Below are 23,898 nucleotides of genomic sequence, written 5' to 3' on the forward strand. Positions count from 1 at the left end.
ATTTATCCACACTGAAACGATGTGGTGTGCCCAGTGGGACATCACCAGCCACCACAGACACCCATGCTCTGTGTTCAGACAATGTCTGAGTCCCAAATGGTACCCTATTCCCTATAGTGCACTATTTTTGACCAGAGCCCAGACAATGTAAACGTCCCAAATGTCACCGTATTCCCTATATAGTGCAATGCTTTTGACCAGAGCCCAATGTAGGGAATAGGGTGCCATCTGGGATGAAACCAATATGAACCACTCAGTAAAAGAACCACTGAGACGTCTACAGCCACAATGTAGAATTGTCGTCCTCCATAAAGCAGACGCTTTTATAATTAGCCAACTCTTCAATACGCTTGGTGAGGCAGTGTGCTGCATGTTAAGATAATGTGCATGTTTGAAGTGGCTCCCAGTCTGACACTGCTATCAGACCGGGATAATGAGTATTGGAGTTAGGGCGTTTTAGTTCCCCGGCCTGACTGCCTTACTGTCTTCAGACCAGTAATTTGTTTCTCTGATATGCTGATGGTTTTTTTCCGAATCAGTCCAATGACAGACTTTTATTCAGGATGAAATTTAAAGGGAGCAATTATAGACTTTTTTGGAGGGGGGATGCTCATCACAAGTATAAGATAAGACAATTAATAAGTTAAAGTATAAGAATAGTTCTAAGTATAAGGGCTCTATTTTAACAAACCTAACACAATGGCGAATCTAAGGTTGTGTCAGATATTTTGTTTTGCTGTTTCAAAGCCATTATTATGAGAACAGTAGCTGGCGGAAGCGCAAATGGTCTGGATTTTGATGAATAAACCAGTTGTAGGTGTGAAGAGAGCTTGGAGAGAGCCATGGCTTAATACTGCATACATTTGTCTCAAGTTGTGTAGGTTAAACCTTGACTTAACTAGGCAAGTCAGTTAAGAACTAATTCTAATTTACAATGACAGAGAACTTTGATTGAATGTCAGAGAACACAACAGCCAGCTAGTCTACACATGCTCTGAGGGCACAGCTAGGGATGCTGTCTGGGCCAGCAACCTTGCAAGGGTTAGCACCTTTGAAGGACTTACATATGGCCTCAGTGGAGACTGTGAGTGTGTAGCCCACATTGTCATCGAGGGCACTCCTCGGAAGCTCAGGGTCATTGTGCTCGAATCATGAGAAAAAGGTGTTTAGCTCCTCCGGTAGGGTTGCGTTGCATTGGTGACCGCGATGTGACTGGCTTTCTTTTTGTTCATTAGGAGCCCAGGGCCATATATTCCTTGTGTGTCCGACCCTCTGAAATGCTCATCCACTTTGTCCCAATGCTTTTGTTTCGCAATCTTGATCAATCTGCGTAGGTCGTATTTGTACTGTTTAACCAAACTATTGTCCCGGTCACCTTGCCCTGTTCATAAGCAGCATCTCTTTCTTTCAGTTCTTACAAGGCTGCTATCAATCCACGGTTTTTGATTCAGGAGCATTTTGAAAGACATTATCGGTATCACGTCTATGCATTTTTTGATGCGGTGATTGAGTCTGAGTATTCATTGGTGTTATCTCCAGAGACGACCCGGAACATACAGTGCATTCTGAAAAGTTTTCAGACCCCTTGACATTTTCCACATATTGTTACGTTATAGCCTTATTCTAAAGTGGATTAAATTTTAAAAATGTCCTCAACAATCTTCACCCAATTCCCTATAATGGCAAAGCGAAAACACGTTTTTTGAATTTCGGGCAAATGTATTACAAATAAAAACCAGAAATTCCTGATTTACATAAGTATTCTGACCATTTACTATGAGACTCGAAATTGAGCTCAGGTGCATCCTGTTTTCATTCATCATCCTTGAGATATTTCTACAACTTGATTCGAGTCCACCTGTGGTGGATTCAATTGATTGGACATGATTTGGAAAGGCACACTCCTGTCTATATAAGGTCCAACAGTTGACAGTGCATGTCAGAGCAAAAACCAAGCCATGAGGTTGAAGGAATTGTCCGTAGAACCCCGAAACAGGATTGTTATCGAGGCACAGATCTGGGGAAGGGTACCAAAACCTTTCTGCAGCATTGAAGGTCCCGAAGAACACAGTGGCCTCCATCATTCTTAAATGGAAGAAGTTTGGAACCACCAAGACTCTTCCTAGAGCTGGCCACCCAGCCAATCTGAGCAATTGGGGTTGAAGGGCCTTGGTCAGGGAGGTGACCAAGAACCTGATGGTTACTCTGACAGAGCTCCATTGTTCCTCTGTGGAGATGGGAGAACCTTCCAGAAGGACAACCATCGCTGCAGCACTCCACCAATCAGGCCTTTATGGTAGAGTGGCCAGATGGAAGGCACTCCTCAGTGCCTGAGGTTCATGCCTCTGTTCATAGGAGTCTTCGATCATCCACCGGAGGGCAGAGAGGGGAGTGAGCGCCTACTCCAACTACGGCTGGAGGACCAGACCGCTGCGGAAGTACGCCCTCATCTTCCGTACAGTGGCAGCATCCATCGGATGGAATGAGCCGGTGCTGCGCACCTTTTTCAGAAGAGGATTGCGCGAGGAGGTACAGATGGAGTTGGCATGCCAAGACGACACCCTCTCATTGGTCTCACTCATCACAATGGCCATCCGCATGTATAACCTCCTGCGTGAGCATCAGCACTCCCATCGCCTCTCTCCCTCCTTCATTGACCGATCTGAGTCAGAGTCTGAACCCATGGAGGTAGACGCCACATGCCTCTCCGCAGCTGGGCAACGCCGTCAGAGAAAGCTGGCGCTCTGTCCCTTCTGTGGTCAAGAAGGGCACCAGCTTCAACGGTGTCTGCTACGTCCCAAAACCCAGGAGCCACTAGAACAGATTGACGGCCCTGTGATCATCCGTCTCCTGGGGTAGGTGTGAGTATTCCATCATCATCAGTCTCCACCAAAGCCTTTTTAGTATCGATTTCACTAGCTGGCTGTCCCTTGTGTTGTATCTACAGCTCTAGTGCACTCTGGTGCCACAGGGAATTTTATTGACCAGGCTCTTGCCTCCTCCCTGAACATAACATCATACCCGCTCTCCTCTCTTTTTCCGATTCAAGCGCTGGATAACTGACCACTGGGATCTGGGACAATCACACACATCACAGCACCACTCACCATCACCGTGGGACCCCTGCTCCAAGAAAACTGCTTTCCCTTACCCTGTCATTCCACGTTGGTTGAGAGTCCTGTGGTTGCCCTCCAGGCCGGAATCCCGGAGGTTTACCAGGATTGTAAATTCTCCAAGACCCTGTCTCCCTCCTCATCTCCCCTGGGACTGTGCCATTGACCTGCTAACAGACTCGGCGCCTCTGCGCAGCCACATCTACCCCCTGTCGGTGGCTGAAATCAAGGCTATGGCGGAATACATCCAGGATGCTCTCCAACAGGGTTTCAGCCGCCCATCCACCTCCCCTATACACGACCACCTGACGCCCAACGTGTCCCGAAACACCTTGTTCACGAATGCCTGCCACACTGACAGAGCATTGGCTAAATGCAGGTTTCTTCTTTATGGCCAAGAAGGAGGGGGGTCTTAATCCATGTATTAACTAAAGAGGTCTCAATGCCATCACCACCAAGTACTGCTGACCGCCATTGAACAGCTCCGCGGGGCCCGCTTTGTTTCAAAGCTGGACCTGCGGAGTGTCTACAATTTGATCCGCATCCAGGAGGGGGATGAATGGAAGACGGCCTTCAGCCTGATGTCTGGGCACTACCAGTACTTGGTGATGCCTTATGGATTAGCCAATGCTCTGTCAGTGTGGCAGGCATTCGTGAACGAAGTGTTTTGGAACACGCTTGGGCGTCAGGTGGTCGTGCATATCGATGACATCCTGATCTACTCGTCCAACTTGGAGGAGCACATTGCCCACGTCCAAGTAGTCCTGGAATGCCTCCTGGAGAACGATCTGTACGTCAAAGTGGAGAAGTTCCTGTTCCATCAGGCCATCGTCTCCTTCTTGGGATATCGGATCAGCCCGCAAGGAAGGTAGATGCAGTCAGGTCATGGCTAGTCCCAATCACCATGAAGTGGGTCAATGAATTACCAATTACAGCTTCCCACTACCTACCAGATCTCACCCTCTTTCCACATTTCCCCCCTCAGGCCGGGGGTTTCTGGTTCCGTGGCTGATGCGGTCCCCCACAACACCCCTCCACCTCCCCTGGACATCGAGGGAAACTCCACCTATGCTGTCTGATCCCTCCTGGACGTCATGGGGGTCGGCTCCAGTACCTGGTGGACTGGGAGGGGTATGGTCCAGATGATCGTTGGGTTTTGGTGGACGAGTAGTATTGTTTCCTGTTTTCATGTTTAGACTCTACTCCTGTTTTTGAATACACTCCATGTTCGTTCCTATTAAACTCACTGACTGCACCTACTTCCTGACTTTACCTCCAGCTGCACATCTTGCCAGGTCACCAACGGTTGTCGATGGGATTGGTAGGTTTAGTCTGACCTGTTCAAACTTCAACATAGTACCTGTTGTGTGTTAGATATGACCTAACTGCCATTGATAATAGAACAGTGACTGTGTGTGTGTGTGTTCACAAAAACCTGTATGGAGCCATGATCATGTGTTAAAGTCGACGTGATACTGGTATCACCGGCGTGATACTGGTGTCTCTGATAGGAGAGAGACCTGACACTCGGCATAAACATTTTACTAGACACAATTGCCTTTTCGATTATCGAATTGAATGGTATCAGTCAATATGGGGAAGGAGAACCCCTGTGTATTTTGCCAAGGTAGCCCCATTACCGTCAGAAAAAATGCCGATAGGCACAGTATCTGTATCAGCTGGGAATGACAATGAAAGATGAAATGTGCACATTGTTATATTAGCAGAATACTGCTTTTATTGTATTATGTAAAGGGTTGTTTATTCGACTACATCTGAAAGTTATCAAAACACTTAGTTTAGTATATGTACATTCAGCAATTGCATTATTCTCAAGCACTGTAGGCTACTGACCTATTCAAAGCTTCCTCTGTCATCTCACCATACATCTGCCTGTAGTTATTGAACTCAACCTGCAAGAGTGTTGTTTGTTGTGATTGAGTCGGGGGAAACAGCCGTGGGCAAAGTTCTGAGGACACACCCAAGAAACACCCACATCTAAGCACACCCCCAAGGCAACTCACCAGCATTTCTTGAGGAGCAAGCCATAAAACTAGGCCAAATGAGTGGGTGCAGTTCCACTTTAAGCCCTGATGGTTGTAAAGTGCCAAAAGAGTTCCCTTTGGTACAGATTTTTCTCAGTGCTCCCTCCTCTGGGTAAAGGTAAACCTTTTTCAATACCCTGAAAAAGTAAAGTGACACTGTGTGAACATTTGTTAAAGTGGCAGGCAACAGAGTAATTTTCCTCATTACGCCTTATGCTCACTAATTATTTGCTTAAGGCGCCAAGAGGTTTTCCCAACATACAACATATCACATGGGTAACATAAAATGTAAATAACATTCATTGTGTTACATTTGATAAAACCTTGAATGTTAAACCTTTTACCAGAACAAAGTCAGAGCTTTTTACTCTATTATTACACTGTGCTTAATTGCCACAGAGATGATTGCCTTCTCTGAGAGGCGCAAGGAGGGTTTGTTTGGGACCAGAATTAAGGTCGCTCTAACAAGTTTCTTGTGGACGTTCGGATCCTTGTTTATAAAAAAGGAGGGATCTTTAAATAGCTGGCTCAGGGTAATTATGTTAATTATGCTATCAATCAGTATATGCTTTAGGGATAAATGTGGTTATACATGTAACAGATCAGTTTTTCTTGTTTTCACACTTTTGCCCAGCAACTCTTGGTGCAGGTTGAAGAGTGCAGTGCAGCACGCTTCCTCCACGCCCTGGGAAGATTAATCTCTGTCGAATAAAGGCTGTTTCATGGCTGCAGCCCTGTAGATGTCAACATCAGTGGGATTGGCACTCGTTTTTAAGTGCATTAGGATGCGCACTGTTAGCTATCTTAGTCTGAAAATCACGGCTAGGTTCGGCCTTAAGTTTCCTATAGAAATATGAATCATACAGCTGGCGATAGGCTTCTCTGTCTTATAGTCTGACAGTCTATAGTCTGGATGACAATAGCGCCGCCTTTATAGGCAGGTTTAATCACAATTTGGTTATGCTCGGAAAGTTCATCAATAGCTTTCATCATGGCTAAGACTGTGAGGTACACTACCGGTCAAAAGTTTTAGAACACCTACTCATTCAAGGGTTTTTCTTTATTTGAACTATTTCCTACATTGTAGAATAATAGTGAAGACATCAAAACTATGAAATAACACATGGAATCATGTAGTAACTAAAAAAAGTGTTTTATATTTGAGATTCTTTAAATAGCCACCTTTTAACTTGATGACAGCTTTGCACACTCTTGGCACTCTCTCAACCAGCTTCATGAGGTAGTCACCTGGAATGCATTTCAGTTAACAGGTGTGCCTTCTTAAAAGTGAATTTGTGGAATTTCTTTCCTTAATGCATTTGAGCGAATCAGTTGTGTTGTGACAAGGTAGGGAGCTATACAGAAGATAGCCATGTTTGGTAAAAGACCATGTCCATATTATGGCAAGAACAGCTCAAATAAGCAAAGATAAATTAAATTCCATCAATACTTTAAGACATGAATGTCAATACGGAAAATGTCAAGAGCTATGAAAGTTTCTTCAAGTGCAGTTGCAAAAAACATCAAGCGCTGAAACTGGCTCTCATGAGGACCGCCACAGGAATGGAAGACCCAGAGTTACCTCTGCTGCAGAGGATATGTTCATTAGAGTTACATGGTCAAATTGCTGCAAAGAAACCATTACTAAAGGACACTGATAAAAAGAAGAGACTTGCTTTGGTCAAGAAACATGAGCAATGGACATTAGACTGGTGGAAATTTGTCCTTTGGTCTGGAGTCCAAACTGGAGATTTTTGGTTCCAACCATCGTGTCTTTTTGAGACGCGGTCTGGGTGAACGGATAATCTCCATGTGTATTTCCCACCGTAAAGCATGGAGGAGGAGGTGTTATTGTGTGGGGGTGCTTTGCTGGTGACACTGTCTTGATTTATTTAGAATTCAAGGCACACCTAACCAGCATGGCTACCACAGCATTCTGCAGCGATACGCCATCCCATCTGGTTTGGGCTTAGTGGGACTATCATTTGTTTTTCAACAAAACAATGACCCAACACACCTCCAGGCTGTGTAAGGGCTATTTGACCATGAAGGAAAGTGATGGAGTGCTGCATCAGATGACCTGGCCTCCACAATCCCTCGACCTCAACCAAATTGAGATGGTTTGGGATGAGTTGGACCGCAGAGTGAAGGAAAAGCAGCCAACAAGTGCTCAGCATATGTGGGAACTCCTACAAAACTGTTGGAAAAGTATTCCAGGTGAAGCTGGTTGAGAGAATGCCAAGCGTGTGCAAAGCTGTCATCAAGGCAGGGTGGCTACTTTGAAGAATCTCAAATCTCAAATATATTTGGATTTTTTTAACACTTTTTTGTGGTTACTACATGATTCCACATGTGTTATTCCATAGTTTTTTTTTTTTTTTTTTTTTTTTGAATTTTACCCCTTTTTCTCCCCAATTTCGTAGTATCCAATTGTTGTAGTAGCTACTATCTTGTCTCATCGCTACAACTCCCGTACGCGCTCGGGAGAGACGAAGGTTGAAAGTCATGCGTCCTCCGATACACAACCAACCAAGCCGCTGCTTCTTTAACACAGCGCTCATCCAACCCGGAAGCCAGCCGCACCAATGCGCCGGAGGAAACACCGTGCACCTGGCCACCTTGGCTAGCGTACACTGCGCCCAGCCCGCCACAGGAGTCGCTGGTGCGCGATGAGACAAGGACACCCCTACCGACCAAGCCCTCCCTAACCCGGGCGACGCTAGGCCAATTGTGCGTCGCCCCACGGACCTCCCGGTCGCGGCCGGTTACGACAGAGCCTGGGCGCGAACCCAGGACTCTGATGGCACAGTACAGCGCCCTTAACCACTGCGCCACCCGGGAGGCGTTATTCCATAGTTTTGATGTCTTCCCTATTATTCTACAATGTAGAAAATAGTATAAATAAAGAGTAGGTGTATCCAAACTTTTGACTGGTTCTGTAAGTATTTACACCCCTGAGTCAATAAATTAAGGAAGCACCTTTGGCAGCGTTTACAGTTGTGAGTATTTCTGGGTAAGTCTCTAAGAGCTTTCCACACCTGGATTGTGCAGCATCTGCCCAATATTATTTTCAGAATTCTTGAAGCTCTGTCAAATTGGTTGCTGATCCTTGCTAGACAACCAATTTCAGGCCATAGATTTTCAAGCTGATTTAAGTCAAAACTGTAACTCGGCCACACATTCACTGTCTTCTTGGTAAGCAACTCCCTCCAGTGTAGATTTGGAATTGTGTTTTAGGTTATTTATTGTCCTGCTGAAAAGTGAATTCATCTCCCAGTGTCAAGTGGAAACAGACTGAACCAGGTTTTCCTCTAGGATTTTTCCTGTGCTTAGCTCCATTCTGTTTATTTTTTTATACTGGAAAAACTCCCCATTCCTTAACAATTAGAAGCATACCCATAACATGATGTAGCCACCACTATTCTTAAAAATATGGAGAGTGGTACTCAGTAATGTGTTGTTTTGGATTTGCCCAAAACACAACACTTTTGGTAACAATTTACTTCACTCCTAGCATCATAACACCTTATGCCACAGTTATAATGATGTCAAAATATGTCATAACAGCTGACATAACGTGTCATAACACTGTCATGACTTCTATATTTAGACCTGTTGTGAGATATATTGCGTTATTTTACGGCTGGTTATGACACCTACATAAGTGTCAAAACACGTAAAACCTACCACAGAAGGCAAAACATTCCATTACATCATAGCCTACTTGTCAACAGTATTTTTATTTAATAACATTTTATGAAATTGACAATATTAAATTATCATTATCATTTTCTTAGTCCCAGCAAAGTGACACACGCGATGGTCATAATGCTTTATGACAATGTCACGAAGTGTATTTTCTAGAAGTTATTCAAAATACAATGAAATAAAACGACTGTAAAGAATTAATTACATCAACAACAAAGGATTTAAGAAACAAACATTCAAACTAAAGGAAACTTCCTGGCAGATAAAAAGCGGATTTGAAAAAATTTGGGTTTTGACACTCTTATGTAGGCGTCATAACTAGACATAAAATAACACAATATACAGTATGTCACAACAACTGTAAATATATGGGTCATGACAGTGTTATGACCATATTATGACGGGTTATGACAAATTATGTCCGCTGTTATGACATATTATGACATAATTATGACTGCGCTATAATGAATTATGAAGCTACACTATACATAAAAAAGTTTGTGGACACTTGCTGACCGATGTATAAAATCGAGCACACGGCCATGCAATCTCCAAAGACACACATAGGCAGTAGAATGGCCTTACTGAAAATATCAGTTATTTTCAACCTGGCACCGTCGTAGGATGGGAGTCAATTTGTCAAATTGTTGCCCTGCTAGAGCTGCCCCGGTCAACTATAAGTGCTGTTATTGTGAAGTGGAAACGTCTAGGAGCAACAACGGCTCAGCCTCAAAATGGTAGGCCACACGAGCTCACAGAACAGGATCGCCGAGTGTTGAAGCACATAAAAGTTGTCTGTCCTTGGTTGCAACACTCATGATTGAGTTTCAAACTGCCTTTGGAAGCAATGTCAGCACAATAATCAAGAATTGTTAGTCGGCAGCTTCATGAAATGGGTTTCCATGGCCTAACAGCCACACAAAAGTCTAAGATCAGTAAGCGCAACGCCAAGTGTAGGCTGGAGTGATGTAAAGCTCGCTGCCATTGAAATTTGGAGCAGTGGAAATGCGTTCTCTGGAGTGATGAATCACGCTTCACCAGCTGGCAGTCCGACAGATAAATCTGGGTTTGGCTGATGCCAGGAGAACGCTACCTGCCTCAATGCATAGTGTCAACTTTAAGGTTTGGTGGAGGAGGAATAATGGTCTGGGGCTTCTTTTATGGCTAAGCTCCTTAGTTCCAGTGAAGGAAAATCTTAACGCTACAGCATACAATGGCATTCTAGACGGTTCTCTGCTTCCAACTTTGTGGCAACAGTTCAGAGAAGGCCCTTTCCCATTTCAGCAAGACTGTAAATAGTCTAGGTGCTGTGGGTAAGGTGGAGTCAGGCGCAGGACACAGAGATGAGTAATAATTGTAACTTTACTCAACAAACAGTCTTCTATCAAGGAAAACGAATATCCAGAGCACATTAACGAGACAACTTGACAACAATAAACAAGCACAAAACCATGATGGAACCAGAGGGTTAAATAGGGAATCAATTATAACGTAATGGAAAGCAGGTGTGTACAATCAAGACAAAACCAATGGAAAAAGAAATGTAGATCGATGGATGCCCGAACAAGGAGAGGCACCAACTTCGGCGGAAGTCGTGACAAAAGCATTACCTCCGTGCACAAAGCGAGGTCCATACAGAAATGGTTTGTCGAGATTGGTGTGGAAGAACTTGACTGCCTACACAGAGCCCTGACCTCAACCCCATCGAACACCTTTGGGATGAATTGGAATGCCAACTGCACGCCAGGCCTAATCGCCCAACATCAGTTCCCGACCGCACTAATGCTCTTGTGGCTGACTGGAAGCAAGTCCCCAGCGCAACGTTTCAACATCTAGTAGAAAGCCTTCCCAGAAGAGTGGAGGCTGTTATAGCAGCATAGTGGTGGCCAGCTCCATATTAATGCCCATGATTTTGGAATGAAATGTTTGACGAGCAGGTGTATAATTTTGGTCATGTAATGTAGGTGTCAAGTAAACCACACTTTGTATTTACGACAAAAAGTGAATGGCTTTGATGCATTTTTTGCAGTTGTACTTTAGTGCCTTGTTGTGAACAGGATCCATGTTTTGGAATATTTTTATTCTGTACAGACTTCCTTCCTAGTATTTTGGAGTAACTGCAATATTGTTGATCCATCCTCAGTTTTCTTCTATAACTGTTTTAAAGTCACCATTGGCCTTGTGGTGAAATCCCTGAGTGGTTTCCTTCCTCTCCGGCAACTGAATTTAGAAGGACGCCTGTATCTTTGTAGTGACTAGGTGTAGTGATACATGCTCAAGGGGATATTCATGTCTGCTTTTTATATTTTTACCAATATGTGCCCTTCTTTGTGAGGCAGTGGAAAACCTCCCTGGTCTTTGTGGTTGAATCTGTGTTCGACTGAGGGACTTATCAAATACTTGTATGTGTGCAGAATATTTGAAAGCACTGTGTAAAACAGGTAAATTATCAATCCTGGCCCCATGGCTGGACTGATAATTCAGAATCAATTTCACCTTTTACAGTGCCTTCAGAAAGTATTCACTGACTTTTTCCACATTTTGTTGTGTTACAGCCTGAATTAAACATTTATTAAATGTAGATGTTTTTGTCACTGGCCTGCACACAATACCCCATAATATCAAAGTGGAATTCAATTAAATGAGTTGCATTTGTACGTAAAGCTGCGTTGAGTACATTGGCCACATTTGTAATTACCTTCCGGAACCTTGTCCAAAAAAGTTTCCCTTTTCTCTGGTGGGCAATCAGATTTAACCGGAATATCTCTCACGTTTGGGGGTCTTTTAAAACCCATACAGTGGGAAGAACAAGTATTTGGTACACTGCCGATTTTGCAGGTTTTCCTACTTACAAAGCATGTAGAGGTCTGTATTTTTTATCATAGGTTCACTTCAACTGTGAGAGATGGAATCTAAAACAAAAATTTAGAAAATCACATTGTATGATTTTTAAGTAATTAATTTGCATTTTATTGCATGACATAAGTATTTGATCACCTACCAACCAGTAAGAATTCCGGCTCTCACAGACCTGTTAGTTTTTCTTTAAGAAGCCCTCCTGTTCTCCACTCATTACCTGTATTAACTGCACCTGTTTGAACTCGTTACCTGTATAAAAGACACCTGTCCACGCACTCAATCAAACAGACTCCAACCTCTCCACAATGGCCAAGACCAACACACTACGCCATCATGGATTAAAATCCTGCAGCGCACGCAAGGTCCCCCTGCTCAAGCCAGCGCATGTCCAGGCCCGTCTGAAGTTTGCCATAACCATCTGGATGATTCAGAGGAGGAATGGGAGAAGGTCATGTGGTCTGATGAGACAAAAATAGAGCTTTTTGGTCTAAACTCCACTCGCCGTGTTTGGAGGAAGAAGAAGGATGAGTACAACCCCAAGAACACCATCCCAACTGTGAAGCATGGAGGTGGAAACATCATTCTTTGGGGAAGCTTTCCTGCAAGGAGGACAGGACGACTGCACCGTATTGAGGGGAGGCTGGATGGGGCCATGTATCACGAGATCTTGACCAACAACCTCCTTCCCTCAGTAAGAGCATTGAAGATGGGTCGTGGCTGGGTCTTCCAGCATGACAACGACCCGAAACACACAGCCAGGGCAACTAAGGAGTGGCTCCGTAAGAAGCATCTCAAGGTCCTGGAGTGGCCTAGCCAGTCTCCAGACCTGAGCCCAATAGAAAATCTTTGGAGGGAGCTGAAAGTCTGTATTGCCCAGTATCAGCCCCGAAACCTGAAGGATCTGGAGAAGGTCTGTATGGAGGAGTGGGCCAAAATCCCTGCTGCAGTGTGTGCAAACCTGGTCAAGAACTACAGGAAACGTATGATCTCTATAATTGCAAACAAAGGTTTCTGTACCAAATATTTGGGTCTGATTTTCTGATGTATCAAATACTTATGTCATGCAATAAAATGAAAATGAATTACTTAAAAATCATACAATGTGATTTTCTGGATTTTTGATTCCGTCTCTCACAGTTGAAGTGTACCTATGATAAAAATTACAGACCTCTACATGCTTTGTAAGTAGGAAAACCTGCAAAATCGGCAGTGTATCAAATACTTGTTCTCCCCACTGTATGTGGGGGATATTTAAAAATAGGATTCAATTGAGGGTCAATATCAATAATATACCAGTGCTTCCTGATACTGTCCTTAAATGCCTTCCCCAATGGTGAGTATTGGGTAAAGCATGATGGGACATGTTCTGATTTTTTAAAACATTTGGTTGAAGGCTTTCCAACTGTGTTAAACCTTCAAAAAGACAAACAAGCGGAAAAAGTTTGAGCGTGATACTACAAGGAGTAGAAGGTATATTTTTGGAGGGATGGCCGGAGACTGGAGTGCCGATTGGCACTCCCCCACAAGCAAGCTGGAAGGGTATATGCCAGCCCAGCCATAATCCTAGAGGGCCATTAATGTGGCGATCAACCAACTCCCTCACATCTGACTCCAGTGACCAATCCAGAGCCGGAACGTCTTCCTTTTTGGGGAATCCCGATGGACGACGTCATCGAATAGGCCGTCATCACGACCCCCGCCAACCCTGCGTCCCCGCAAGAAATGCAGGAGAGGACTACGTACGAAGACGGTAACACCCGAAATTCCCGCACCAGCAAAAGACACACCTGTTGGACAGGTTTATTACCGTATCTGATACATGTTCATCTGCCCTAGGTAAGGGATCATTTTCCCAACATCTCAGGCCAAGGACTTTGATACAGTTATAGACTTTCAAAAGTTTCCTCAGTTTGAGATTGGCTAAGTTCCCTATGCACCTGCCAATGTTAATCTATTGAACTCTATTAGTAACCAGACAGGAAACAGTGCTAATGTTTTTCCCATTGATAACCTGAATGACAATGAACCTGACTCTCGCCCTGAGGACATGACAAGGGAAAATACATATTTTAAGAGGAAAAGCACATTTTTACCACCTAAAAGACAACCCTCGAAACATATTGCCGCCTAGATAAGAAAGATGTACATAATCTCCTGGCTAAGAAAAAAAAGAGGGTATTCCACAATATGTCCAAAGCAGAGAAAGAATCTCTTATGGAACTGAAAAATAAAGGACCAAACGAATCAATTCAAGTCTCTGACAAAATGTATGAGTGAAGGGGAAATTGCAAAGACCAAATGAGTTTATGAAAGTTGACTGCCCAACCACACCTGTATTAATACTCTCTACCCAAAATTCACAAGAGCATGACACCACCTATACCAGGCAGGCCCACTGTGAGTAGTAATGGATCTCTGACAGATAATATCTCTACCTTTGTTGACCATTTTGTGAAACCCTGGGCGATCTCCCTCCCCACGTATACTAGAGACTATTAATTTGATACATTTTTGGAAATCTGTGGACCATATACCTGAAAATTCTATTGTGTACTTTTGATGTTACCAGTCTATATACTAAACATCCCCCATCAGGGCGGCCTAGGGGCCCTCAAGTTCCTACTCAATGAATGTCCTCCTAATGCTGTACCCAGCACCAATTGTACTGTGGACTTGGCTGAACTGGTACTAACCTCCAACTATTTTATTTTCAGGGGAGACTTTTTCCTTCAGACCAAAGGGACAGCGATGGGGAGCACTATGGCTCCTAATTATGCTCTCCTATATCTAGGAATGTTTGAAAAACAGGTGGTGCTGAATCCAGACGTTAACCCTTTTCTCCCCAATATTCTCCTAATTCCGAGATATTTGGATGACATTTGTGATCTATACAGGCGCCCAGGAAGAACTTTTGGAATTCCCAGATGCAGACCGCATCGAATAAACAATAGTTTAATATCCCAACAGGGGCAGGCAATAGACAGGTCAAGGCAGGCAGGGGTCAGTAAAACAGAGGTGGGGCAACAGTACTCGGCGGCAGGCAGACTCGGCGTCAGGCAGAGGTCGGTAATCCAGAGGTGGGCAACGGTACAGGTCGGCAGGCAGGCTCAGGGGCAGGCAGAGTGGTCAGGCAGGTGGGCTCAGAGTCAGGACAGGGTCAAAAGCAGGAGGGCGAGAAAAGAGAAACTGGAAAAAACAGGAGCTGAGACACAAAACTCTGGTTGGCTTAAACAAACATGATGAACTGGCAACAGACTAGCAGAGAACACAGGTCTAAAAACACAGGGGATAATGGGGAAGATGGGCGACACCTGGAGGCGGGTGGAGACAATCACAAAGACAGGTGAAACAGATCAGGGTGTGACACTTACCTAAAGACTATGAATTAACACCTTCACTTCACCATTAACTATGACCTATCACAAATCAGTTTTCTTGATGTGACAGTTATTAAGGACAAACCCTCCCTCTACAGATCTCTATAGGAAACCTACGGACAGAAATACCCTACTTAGAGGTAACAGCTTTCATCCATGTCCACTTTTTAAAAGTCTCCCTATAAGTCAATTCAGTTGTATCAGAAGAATATGCAGCTCTGATGCTTCTTATCAGAAACAGACCACGGACCTCACACAAAGATTTAAGGAAAGGGGGTACAAAGACAATTGGGTAAAACATTCCAATGATTGTTTTGAAGGATTAACACAAAAGTAAAAGAAAAATCAGAACATGGCCAATCGTGCTTTACCCAATACTCACCATTGGGCATTTAAGGCATTTAAGGACAGTATCAGGAAACACTGGTACATTATTGATACTGACCCTCAATTGAAACCCATTTTTAAATATCCCCCACGCATGGGTTTTAAAAGACCCCCAACGTGAGAGATATTGTGGTTAAATCTGATTACCCACCAGAGAAAAGGGATACGTTTTTGGACAAGGTTCTGGAGGGTAATTACAAATGTGGCCAATGTGCTCAATGCAGCTTTACCTACAAATGCAACTCATTTACACCACTCCACCACCCCACAGAGGTGGGTGATCAAGGGCCTGATTACCTGCATTTCCACCAATAGTATTTACATGTTGAAATGTCCTTGTGGTCTGTCTTACATAGGTAAAACCCATAGAAGCCTTAAGACACGGATCAGTGAGCACCGCAGCAATATACGGACAGGTGAGACAAAAATCCAGTTACTTCTCATTTTGTACAAGCTGGACATCCTATTAGCTCTCTGAGATAAATTGGAATAGAAATGGTCAAGATGTCACACAGAGGAGGGGACATTGAGAGGAAACTTCTTCAAAGGGAATCTTTCTGGATCCACAGGCTCAACACACTGTCTCCTCTTGGCCTTAATGAGGAGTTTGACTTGGAACTGTTTCTATAGTTTCAATATGTCTAGTTGTTTAAAAAAAAAATCTAAATTGAATATTGTATGTATATTACTGTAAATATTGATCACATTCCCTGTGTATGATCATATATTTTGATACATTTAATGTTAATATTGTGAAAATATATTTTTTAAAGAATTCACCTCCTGTTTCAGGAAGTGATGTCACTGAGTACTGCCCCTATACGTATATAGGACCTTCCACCCCCACCGGGGATATGGATGCCTGATTAAGACCTAAGGGTCGAAACGTTGTTAATAAATTTCACCTGGGAGCATGAGCAGCAGTGTTTTCCATGAGTTTGCCTACAACTCCAGCTCCTGCGGAAAGTACCTGGATGTGCGTATGTTCTTATTAAATACACTTTGGATGGTGTATTAATACACCTAGTCACTGCAAAGATAAAGGCGTCCTTCCTAACTCAGTTGCCGGAGAGGAAGGAAACCGCCCAGGGATTTTGCTGTGAGACCAATGGTGAAAACAGTTAGAGTTTTGTAGTTACTCCACACTAATAACCTAATTGACAAAGTGAAAAGAAGGAAGCCTGTACAAATCACAATTATTCCACAACATGCATCGTGTTTGTAACAAGGCACTAAAGTAATACTACACATTGTTTTGCAAAACAATAAACATTTTGTCCTGAATAGAAAAAGTGTTATGTTTGGGGCAAATCCAATGCAACACATTGAGTGCCACTCTCCATATTTTCAAGCATAGTGGTGGCTGCATCATGTTATGGGTATGCTTGTAATCGTTTTTCAGGATAAAAAAGAAACGGAATGGATTTGAGCACGGGCAAAATCCTAGAGGAAAATCTGGTTTCATCTGCTTTCCACCAGACACTGGAAGATTAGTTCACCTTTCAGCGGGACAATAACCTGAAACACAAGGCCAAATCTACAGTGCCTTGCGAAAGTATTCGGCCCCCTTGAACTTTGCGACCTTTTGCCACATTTCAGGCTTCAAACATAAAGATATAAAACTGTATTTTTTTGTGAAGAATCAACAACAAGTGGGACACAATCATGAAGTGGAACGACATTTATTGGATATTTCAAACATTTTTAACAAATCAAAAACTGAAAAATTGGGCGTGCAAAATTATTCAGCCCCCTTAAGTTAATACTTTGTAGCGCCACCTTTTGCTGCGATTACAGCTGTAAGTCGCTTGGGGTATGTCTCTATCAGTTTTGCACATCGAGAGACTGACATTTTTTCCCATTCCTCCTTGCAAAACAGCTCGAGCTCAGTGAGGTTGGATGGAGAGCATTTGTGAACAGCAGTTTTCAGTTCTTTCCACAGATTCTCGATTGGATTCAGGTCTGGACTTTGACTTTGCCATTCTAACACCTGGATATGTTTATTTTTGAACCATTCCATTGTAGATTTTGCTTTATGTTTTGGATCATTGTCTTGTTGGAAGACAAATCTCCGTCCCAGTCTCAGGTCTTTTGCAGACTCCATCAGGTTTTCTTCCAGAATGGTCCTGTATTTGGCTCCATCCATCTTCCCATCAATTTTAACTGTCCCTGTCCCTGCTGAAGAAAAGCAGGCCCAAACCATGATGCTGCCACCACCATGTTTGACAGTGGGGATGGTGTGTTCAGGGTGATGAGCTGTTTTAAATTTACGCCAAACATAACGTTTTGCATTGTTGCCAAAAAGTTCAATTTTGGTTTCATCTGACAAGAGCACCTTCTTCCACATGTTTGGTGTGTCTCCCAGGTGGCTTGTGGCAAACTTTAAACGATACTTTTTATGGATATCTTAAAGAAATGGCTTTCTTCTTGCCACTCTTCCTTAAAGGCCAGATTTGTGCAATATACGACTGATTGTTGTCCTATGGACAGAGTCTCCCACCTCAGCTGTAGATCTCTGCAGTTCATCCAGAGTGATCATGGGCCTCTTGGCTGCATCTCTGATCAGTCTTCTCCTTGTATGAGCTGAAAGTTTAGAGGGACGGCCAGGTCTTGGTAGATTTGCAGTGGTCTGATACTCCTTCCATTTCAATATTATCGCTTGCACAGTGCTCCTTGGGATGTTTAAAGCTTAGGAAATCTTTTTGTATCCAAAACTTCTTCACAACAGTATCTCGGACCTGCCTGGTGTGTTCCTTGTTCTTCATGATGCTCTCTGCGCTTTTAACGGACCTCTGAGACTATCACAGTGCAGGTGCATTTATACGGAGACTTGATTACACACAGGTGGATTGTATTTATCATCATTAGTCATTTAGGTCAACATTGGATCATTCAGAGATCCTCACTGAACTTCTGGAGAGAGTTTGCTGCACTGAAAGTAAAAGGGCTGAATAATTTTGCACGCCCAATTTTTCAGTTTTTGATTTGTTAAAAAAGTTTGAAATATCCAATAAATGTCGTTCCACTTCATGATTGTGTCCCACTTGTTGTTGATTCTTCACAAAAAAATACAGTTTTATATCTTTATGTTTGAAGCTTGAAATGTGGCAAAAGGTCACAAAGTTCAAGGGGGCCGAATACTTTCGCAAGGCACTGTACACTGGAGTTGCTTACCAAGAAGACAGTGATTGTTCCTGAGTGACCAAGTTACAGTTTTGACCTAAATCTGCTTGAAATCTATGGCAAGACCTGAAAATGGTTGTCTAGCATTGATCAACAACCAAATTTGGCAGAGCTTGAAGAATTTTGAAAATGATAAATGTTGCGCAATCCAGGTGTAGAAATCGCTAAGACTCACTGCTGTAATCACCGCCAAAAGTGGATTGACTCATGAATGCGTATCTAACATGAATACTTATCTAATGAAGATATACTGTATATGTTTTATTTTTTTTATTTTTTTACAAATGTTAATGTTGTTAGTATTTTGTGTAGATCGTTGACAAAAAATTACAATTAAATCCATTTTAATCCCACTTTGTAACACAACAAAATGTGGAAACTTACACTGAATCGCTTGATACGTACAACCCCGGGACTGAGTTGGAAAACACAAAGTGGTTAGATGGAAAAAAGGATCAGATGTCATCAAAGACTAAGTACCACAACTGAATATATCCTCAAGGTCAATATCATGATTTGTGTCTATTCCCTGACTATAACAACTGTTTCTTTCCCCCACCAGCCCTATGACTGTGCGAAAGGGAAACAAGCGCCTGACCATCTCCATCCAGGAACACATGGCCATTGACGTCTGTCCCGGGCCAATCCGCCCCATACGACAGATCTCTGCCTACTTTCCCCGCCTCTCGCCCACTTCCTCCGTCTCTGAGTTGAATCCAGCCAATCCATCTGGATTTCCTTCCACGCTCAGCCCCAGCAGCGGAGGAGGGGCAGTAGGGGGAGGAGGAGGGGGCGGCGGTGGCCTGTTGTCCCCACTGTTGGCGGGGGCAACGGGAGACGGTGGAGGGGGCACGTTGTCGGCCATGGGTAGCATGGACACATCAATCGAGATTGACAGCTGTGACAGCGATGACAGCAGTGAGTGGAAGGGTTATGGAGTGGAGTATCAGAGTGGAGCAACAGGGTAGAGTAATGCAGTACATACCCAGGGTGGAGTAAGTGGGTCGCACAGGGTGGAGTAAGTGGGTGTAGAAACACAGTGGAGTAACAGAGTGGAGTAAGAGGGTAGAGTAATTGAGTGGAGTAATGGGGTGGACTAACAGGGTGACATAACAGAGGGGAATAACAGAGGGAAGTAATAGGGTAAAGAAACAGAGTGGAACAACGGGGTGGAGTAACATGATGGAGTTAACAGGGCGAAATTACAGAGTGGAGTAACAGAGTGGAGTAACAGAGTGAAGTAACAGAGTAGAGTAACACGGATGGAGTAACATGGTGGCGTAACGGAGTAACAAGGATAAAGTATCAGGGTGTAAAAAAAATGAAGTAACGTGGTTGAGTAATGAAGTGAAGTAATGGGGTGGAGACCAGAACCATAACATAGATTTGTGGGATAAAGGAATCATACATTAAAGTCGTATTTCTGTTACTGTCTTTCAGCCGCCTTGGGGACATTGGAGTTTGACCTGCTGTATGAGCGAGCCACCAGCTCCTTACACTGCACCGTAATCAAAGCCAAGGTAGCTACACTCAAACCCCCAGTCTCAGAGAAACTGTTCTCTCCAAGCATCTCTCTCTATCCTCCACCTGCCACTAGTGGTGGAAAAAGTACCCAATTGTCATACTTGAGTAAAAGTAAAGATACCTTAATAGAAAATGACTCAAGTAAAAGTCACTCAGTAAAATACTACTTGAGTAAAAGTCTAAAAGTATTTGGTTTTAAATATACTTACTGTAAGTATCAAAAGTAAATGTAATTGCTAAAATATACAAAAGTATCAAAAGTAAAAGCATAATCATATCTAATTCCTTATATAAAGCAAATCAGATGGCATCATTTTCTTGTTTTTTTTTACATTTACGGATAGCCAGGGGCACATTGGCGGACTCACTGTTTAGTGAGTCCACCAGATCAGAGGCAGAGGGATGACCAGGGACGTTCTCTGTTTAGTGAGTCCACCAGATCAGAGGCGGTAGGGATGACCAGGGACGTTCTCTGTTTAGTGAGTTCACCAGATCAGAGGCGGTAGGGATGACCAGGGACGTTCTCTGTTTAGTGAGTCCACCAGATCAGAGGCGGTAGGGATGACCAGGGACGTTCTCTGTTTAGTGAGTCCACCAGATCAGAGGCAGTAGGGATGACCAGGGACGTTCTCTTGGTATGTGTTTGAATTGGACCATTTTCCTGTCCTGTTAAGAATTCAAAATGTAATGGGAGCCAGGAAAAATGTTTGGTGTAAAAAGTACATACTTTTCTTTAGGAATGTCGTGAAGTAATATTAAAAGTTGTCAAAAATATAAATAGTAAAGTACAGATACCTCAAAAAACTACTTGAGTAGTACTTTAAAGTATTTTTTACTTTACTTTACACCACTGCCTGCCAACCTCTTTTCTACCCTCAGCATGGAGCTCCCTTTCTACCCCCCAACCCACCTCTTGTTTCAAAACACAAAACACCACCCCACTCCTCTCTCTCCACAGTATACCTGCCCAGGGTTGGGCAGATTACTTGAAAAATGTAGTCTGTTACTGATAACAGTTACATGACAATGAAGTAATCAGTAATATAATCCTTTGGATTACTCAAAATGAGTAACGTAATCTGAATACTTTAGGATTACGTTCACTTCTAACACCCCAACATATTTGAAAATGTTTTAAAAGTTTGTACCTAACGTAGCATTATTTAATTTAATAATATGACTATTTCCAAATTGGGGACTTGTGTGAGAGCATGACGTCCTATAATTCACTAATTTACCGCCTGGTGATGGCCAGCCAAAACTCCAACATTTCAAAGAGCTTGTTCACTAAAAGCACGTTGTAATCCTTTTTAAAAATGTCACAGTATTATTCCAACCTCCTAGCGTGGAAATATATATAAACACAGGTAAATCAAGTTTTTGAATGCACCGGGCCTTTAATCTAACATGTCCAAGCAGGAATGCATGATTCCAGGTATTTTTATTTGAAACTTTAAACAGCGATTGTCATGAATGTTGGGTTTGACAATATCAGGCAATTGGTGCTACGATTTTATTATCGAAACAGGGCTCCAGAATTGTCTTATTTTTTTTGTTCACTAGATTAGTGTCTACAACTCTTTGGACACTAATATTCCATAGGTTAATTCATTTGGGGGCTAATTCAGCACCTGAGGAAGTGGTTAGTTAGATAATAAAGCCTAGCCCAGCTTTCCCCAAACCTGGTCCTGAAGACCCCGAAGGGGTGCACATTTAGTTTTTTACCCTAGCACTACATAGCTGATTAAAATAATCTAAGCTTTATGATGAGTTTATTATTTGTTTCAGCTGTGAAGAGTTAGGGACAAAAAAAAACCTTGAGGTCACCGGGACATAGTTTGGGAAACGCTAGCCTAATATTTAGGCTACTAATAGTTAGCCGTGTAATTGATATCAGTAAATTTAATGAATAGGCCTATGCACTCACTCAAGTTGAATGGCTGACGTGAGTACCCTTTGGTCAATATTAAGAGTTGATAAATAACATTCTGACCAAAAGAAAGCTGGGACCCTCTTCTCATTTACAGTAACAACAGTTGTTGCTTTCGAGTCATTGCGCAATAAATAAATCGCAAGGTAAAACGGCAAAAATGATCCCGCAATGGAGCACACAAAGGAAAGAGAGAGAGATAGTGAAAGTGGACTGCTACAAAGCAGTCTGATTGACCAGAAGGCCAGGTGTAAAATGTTTTGGAAGTCTTGCCTATTCATTCAACCAGTTTGAATACAATTAGAAGCCATCCACCGTTGATGGGCAATCAGCAGAACACTATGATATTTCAGAGCATGTTAGAATCTTGAGGGTGCTCTAAATGACAGCAACGCTGACAAAGTTTGATCAATTTTCCCTCTCGATACTAAGTAATCCCAAATGTAATCAGCTGTTTTTAAGAATGTAACTGTAATCAGATTGTTTGGGGGTATTTGCGCTGATTACAGTTACTTGACATTCTTCTTGCCAATGTCCAGTCTCTTGACAACAAGGTTGATGAAATCCGAGCAAGGGTAGCATTCCAGAGGGACATCAGAGACTGTAACGTTCTTTGCTTCACGGAAACGTGGCTTACTGGAGAGACGCAATCCGAAGCGGTGCAGCCAACAGGTTTCTCCACGCATCGCGCAGACAGGAAAAAACATCTTTCTGGTAAAAAGAGGGGCGGGGGCGTATGCCTTATGACTAACGTGACATGGTGCGATGAAAGAAACATACAGGAACTCAAATCCTTCTGTTCACCTGATTTAGAATTCCTCACAATCAAATGTAGACCGCATTATCTACCAAGAGAATTCTCTTCGATTATAATCACAGCCGTATATATCCCCCCCCAAGCAGACACATCGATGGCTCTGAACGAACTTTATTTAACTCTCTGCAAACTGGAAACAATTTATCCGGAGGCTGCATTCATTGTAGCTGGGGATTTTAACAAGGCTAATCTGAAAACAAGACTCCCCAAATTTTATCAGCATATCGATTGCGCAACCAGGGGAGGAAAGACCTTGGACCATTGTTACTCTAACTTCCGCGACGCATATAAGGCCCTGCCCCGCCCCCCTTTCGGAAAAGCTGACCACGACTCCATTTTGTTGATCCCTGCCTACAGACAGAAACTAAAACAAGAGGCTCCCACGCTGAGGTCTGTCCAACGCTGGTCCGACCAAGCTGACTCCACACTCCAAGACTGCTTCCATCACGTGGACTGGGAGATGTTTCGTATTGCGTCAGATAACAACATTGACGAATACGCTGATTCGGTGTGCGAGTTCATTAGAACGTGCGTTGAAGATGTCGTTCCCATAGCAACGATTAAAACATTCCCTAACCAGAAACCGTGGATTGATGGCAGCATTCGTGTGAAACTGAAAGCGCGAACCACTGCTTTTAATCAGGGCAAGGTGTCTGGTAACATGACCGAATACAAACAGTGCAGCTATTCCCTCCGCAAGGCTATCAAACAAGCTAAGCGCCAGTACAGAGACAAAGTAGAATCTCAATTCAACGGCTCAGACACAAGAGGCATGTGGCAGGGTCTACAGTCAATCACGGACTACAGGAAGAAACCCAGCCCAGTCACGGACCAGGATGTCTTGCTCCCAGGCAGACTAAATAACTTTTTTGCCCGCTTTGAGGACAATACAGTGCCACTGACACGGCCTGCAACGAAAACATGCGGTCTCTCCTTCACTGCAGCCGAGGTGAGT

At 43.3% G+C, this 23,898-nt stretch overlaps 1 protein-coding gene across 2 annotated transcripts in view; it reads left to right on the forward strand.

The window, feature by feature from the left end:
* The window catches only part of LOC139367546 (double C2-like domain-containing protein alpha), a 79,002-nt gene that overhangs the window by 17,669 nt on the left and 37,435 nt on the right, over nucleotides 1-23,898 (forward strand). Inside the window, exons 2-4 of one of the 2 annotated variants that reach the window (XM_071105795.1) lie at nucleotides 15,846-15,905; nucleotides 19,235-19,590; nucleotides 20,113-20,192. In XM_071105795.1, the coding sequence (XP_070961896.1) occupies nucleotides 19,239-19,590; nucleotides 20,113-20,192 (432 nt within the window). In that variant the 5' untranslated portion in view covers nucleotides 15,846-15,905; nucleotides 19,235-19,238. The remainder of the gene's footprint in view (nucleotides 1-15,845; nucleotides 15,906-19,234; nucleotides 19,591-20,112; nucleotides 20,193-23,898) is intronic. The other variant, XM_071105796.1, reaches the window with a different exon arrangement.

This window comes from Oncorhynchus clarkii, chromosome 16, assembly GCF_045791955.1.
Source record: "Oncorhynchus clarkii lewisi isolate Uvic-CL-2024 chromosome 16, UVic_Ocla_1.0, whole genome shotgun sequence".
In the NCBI taxonomy this organism is placed as follows: domain Eukaryota; kingdom Metazoa; phylum Chordata; class Actinopteri; order Salmoniformes; family Salmonidae; genus Oncorhynchus; species Oncorhynchus clarkii.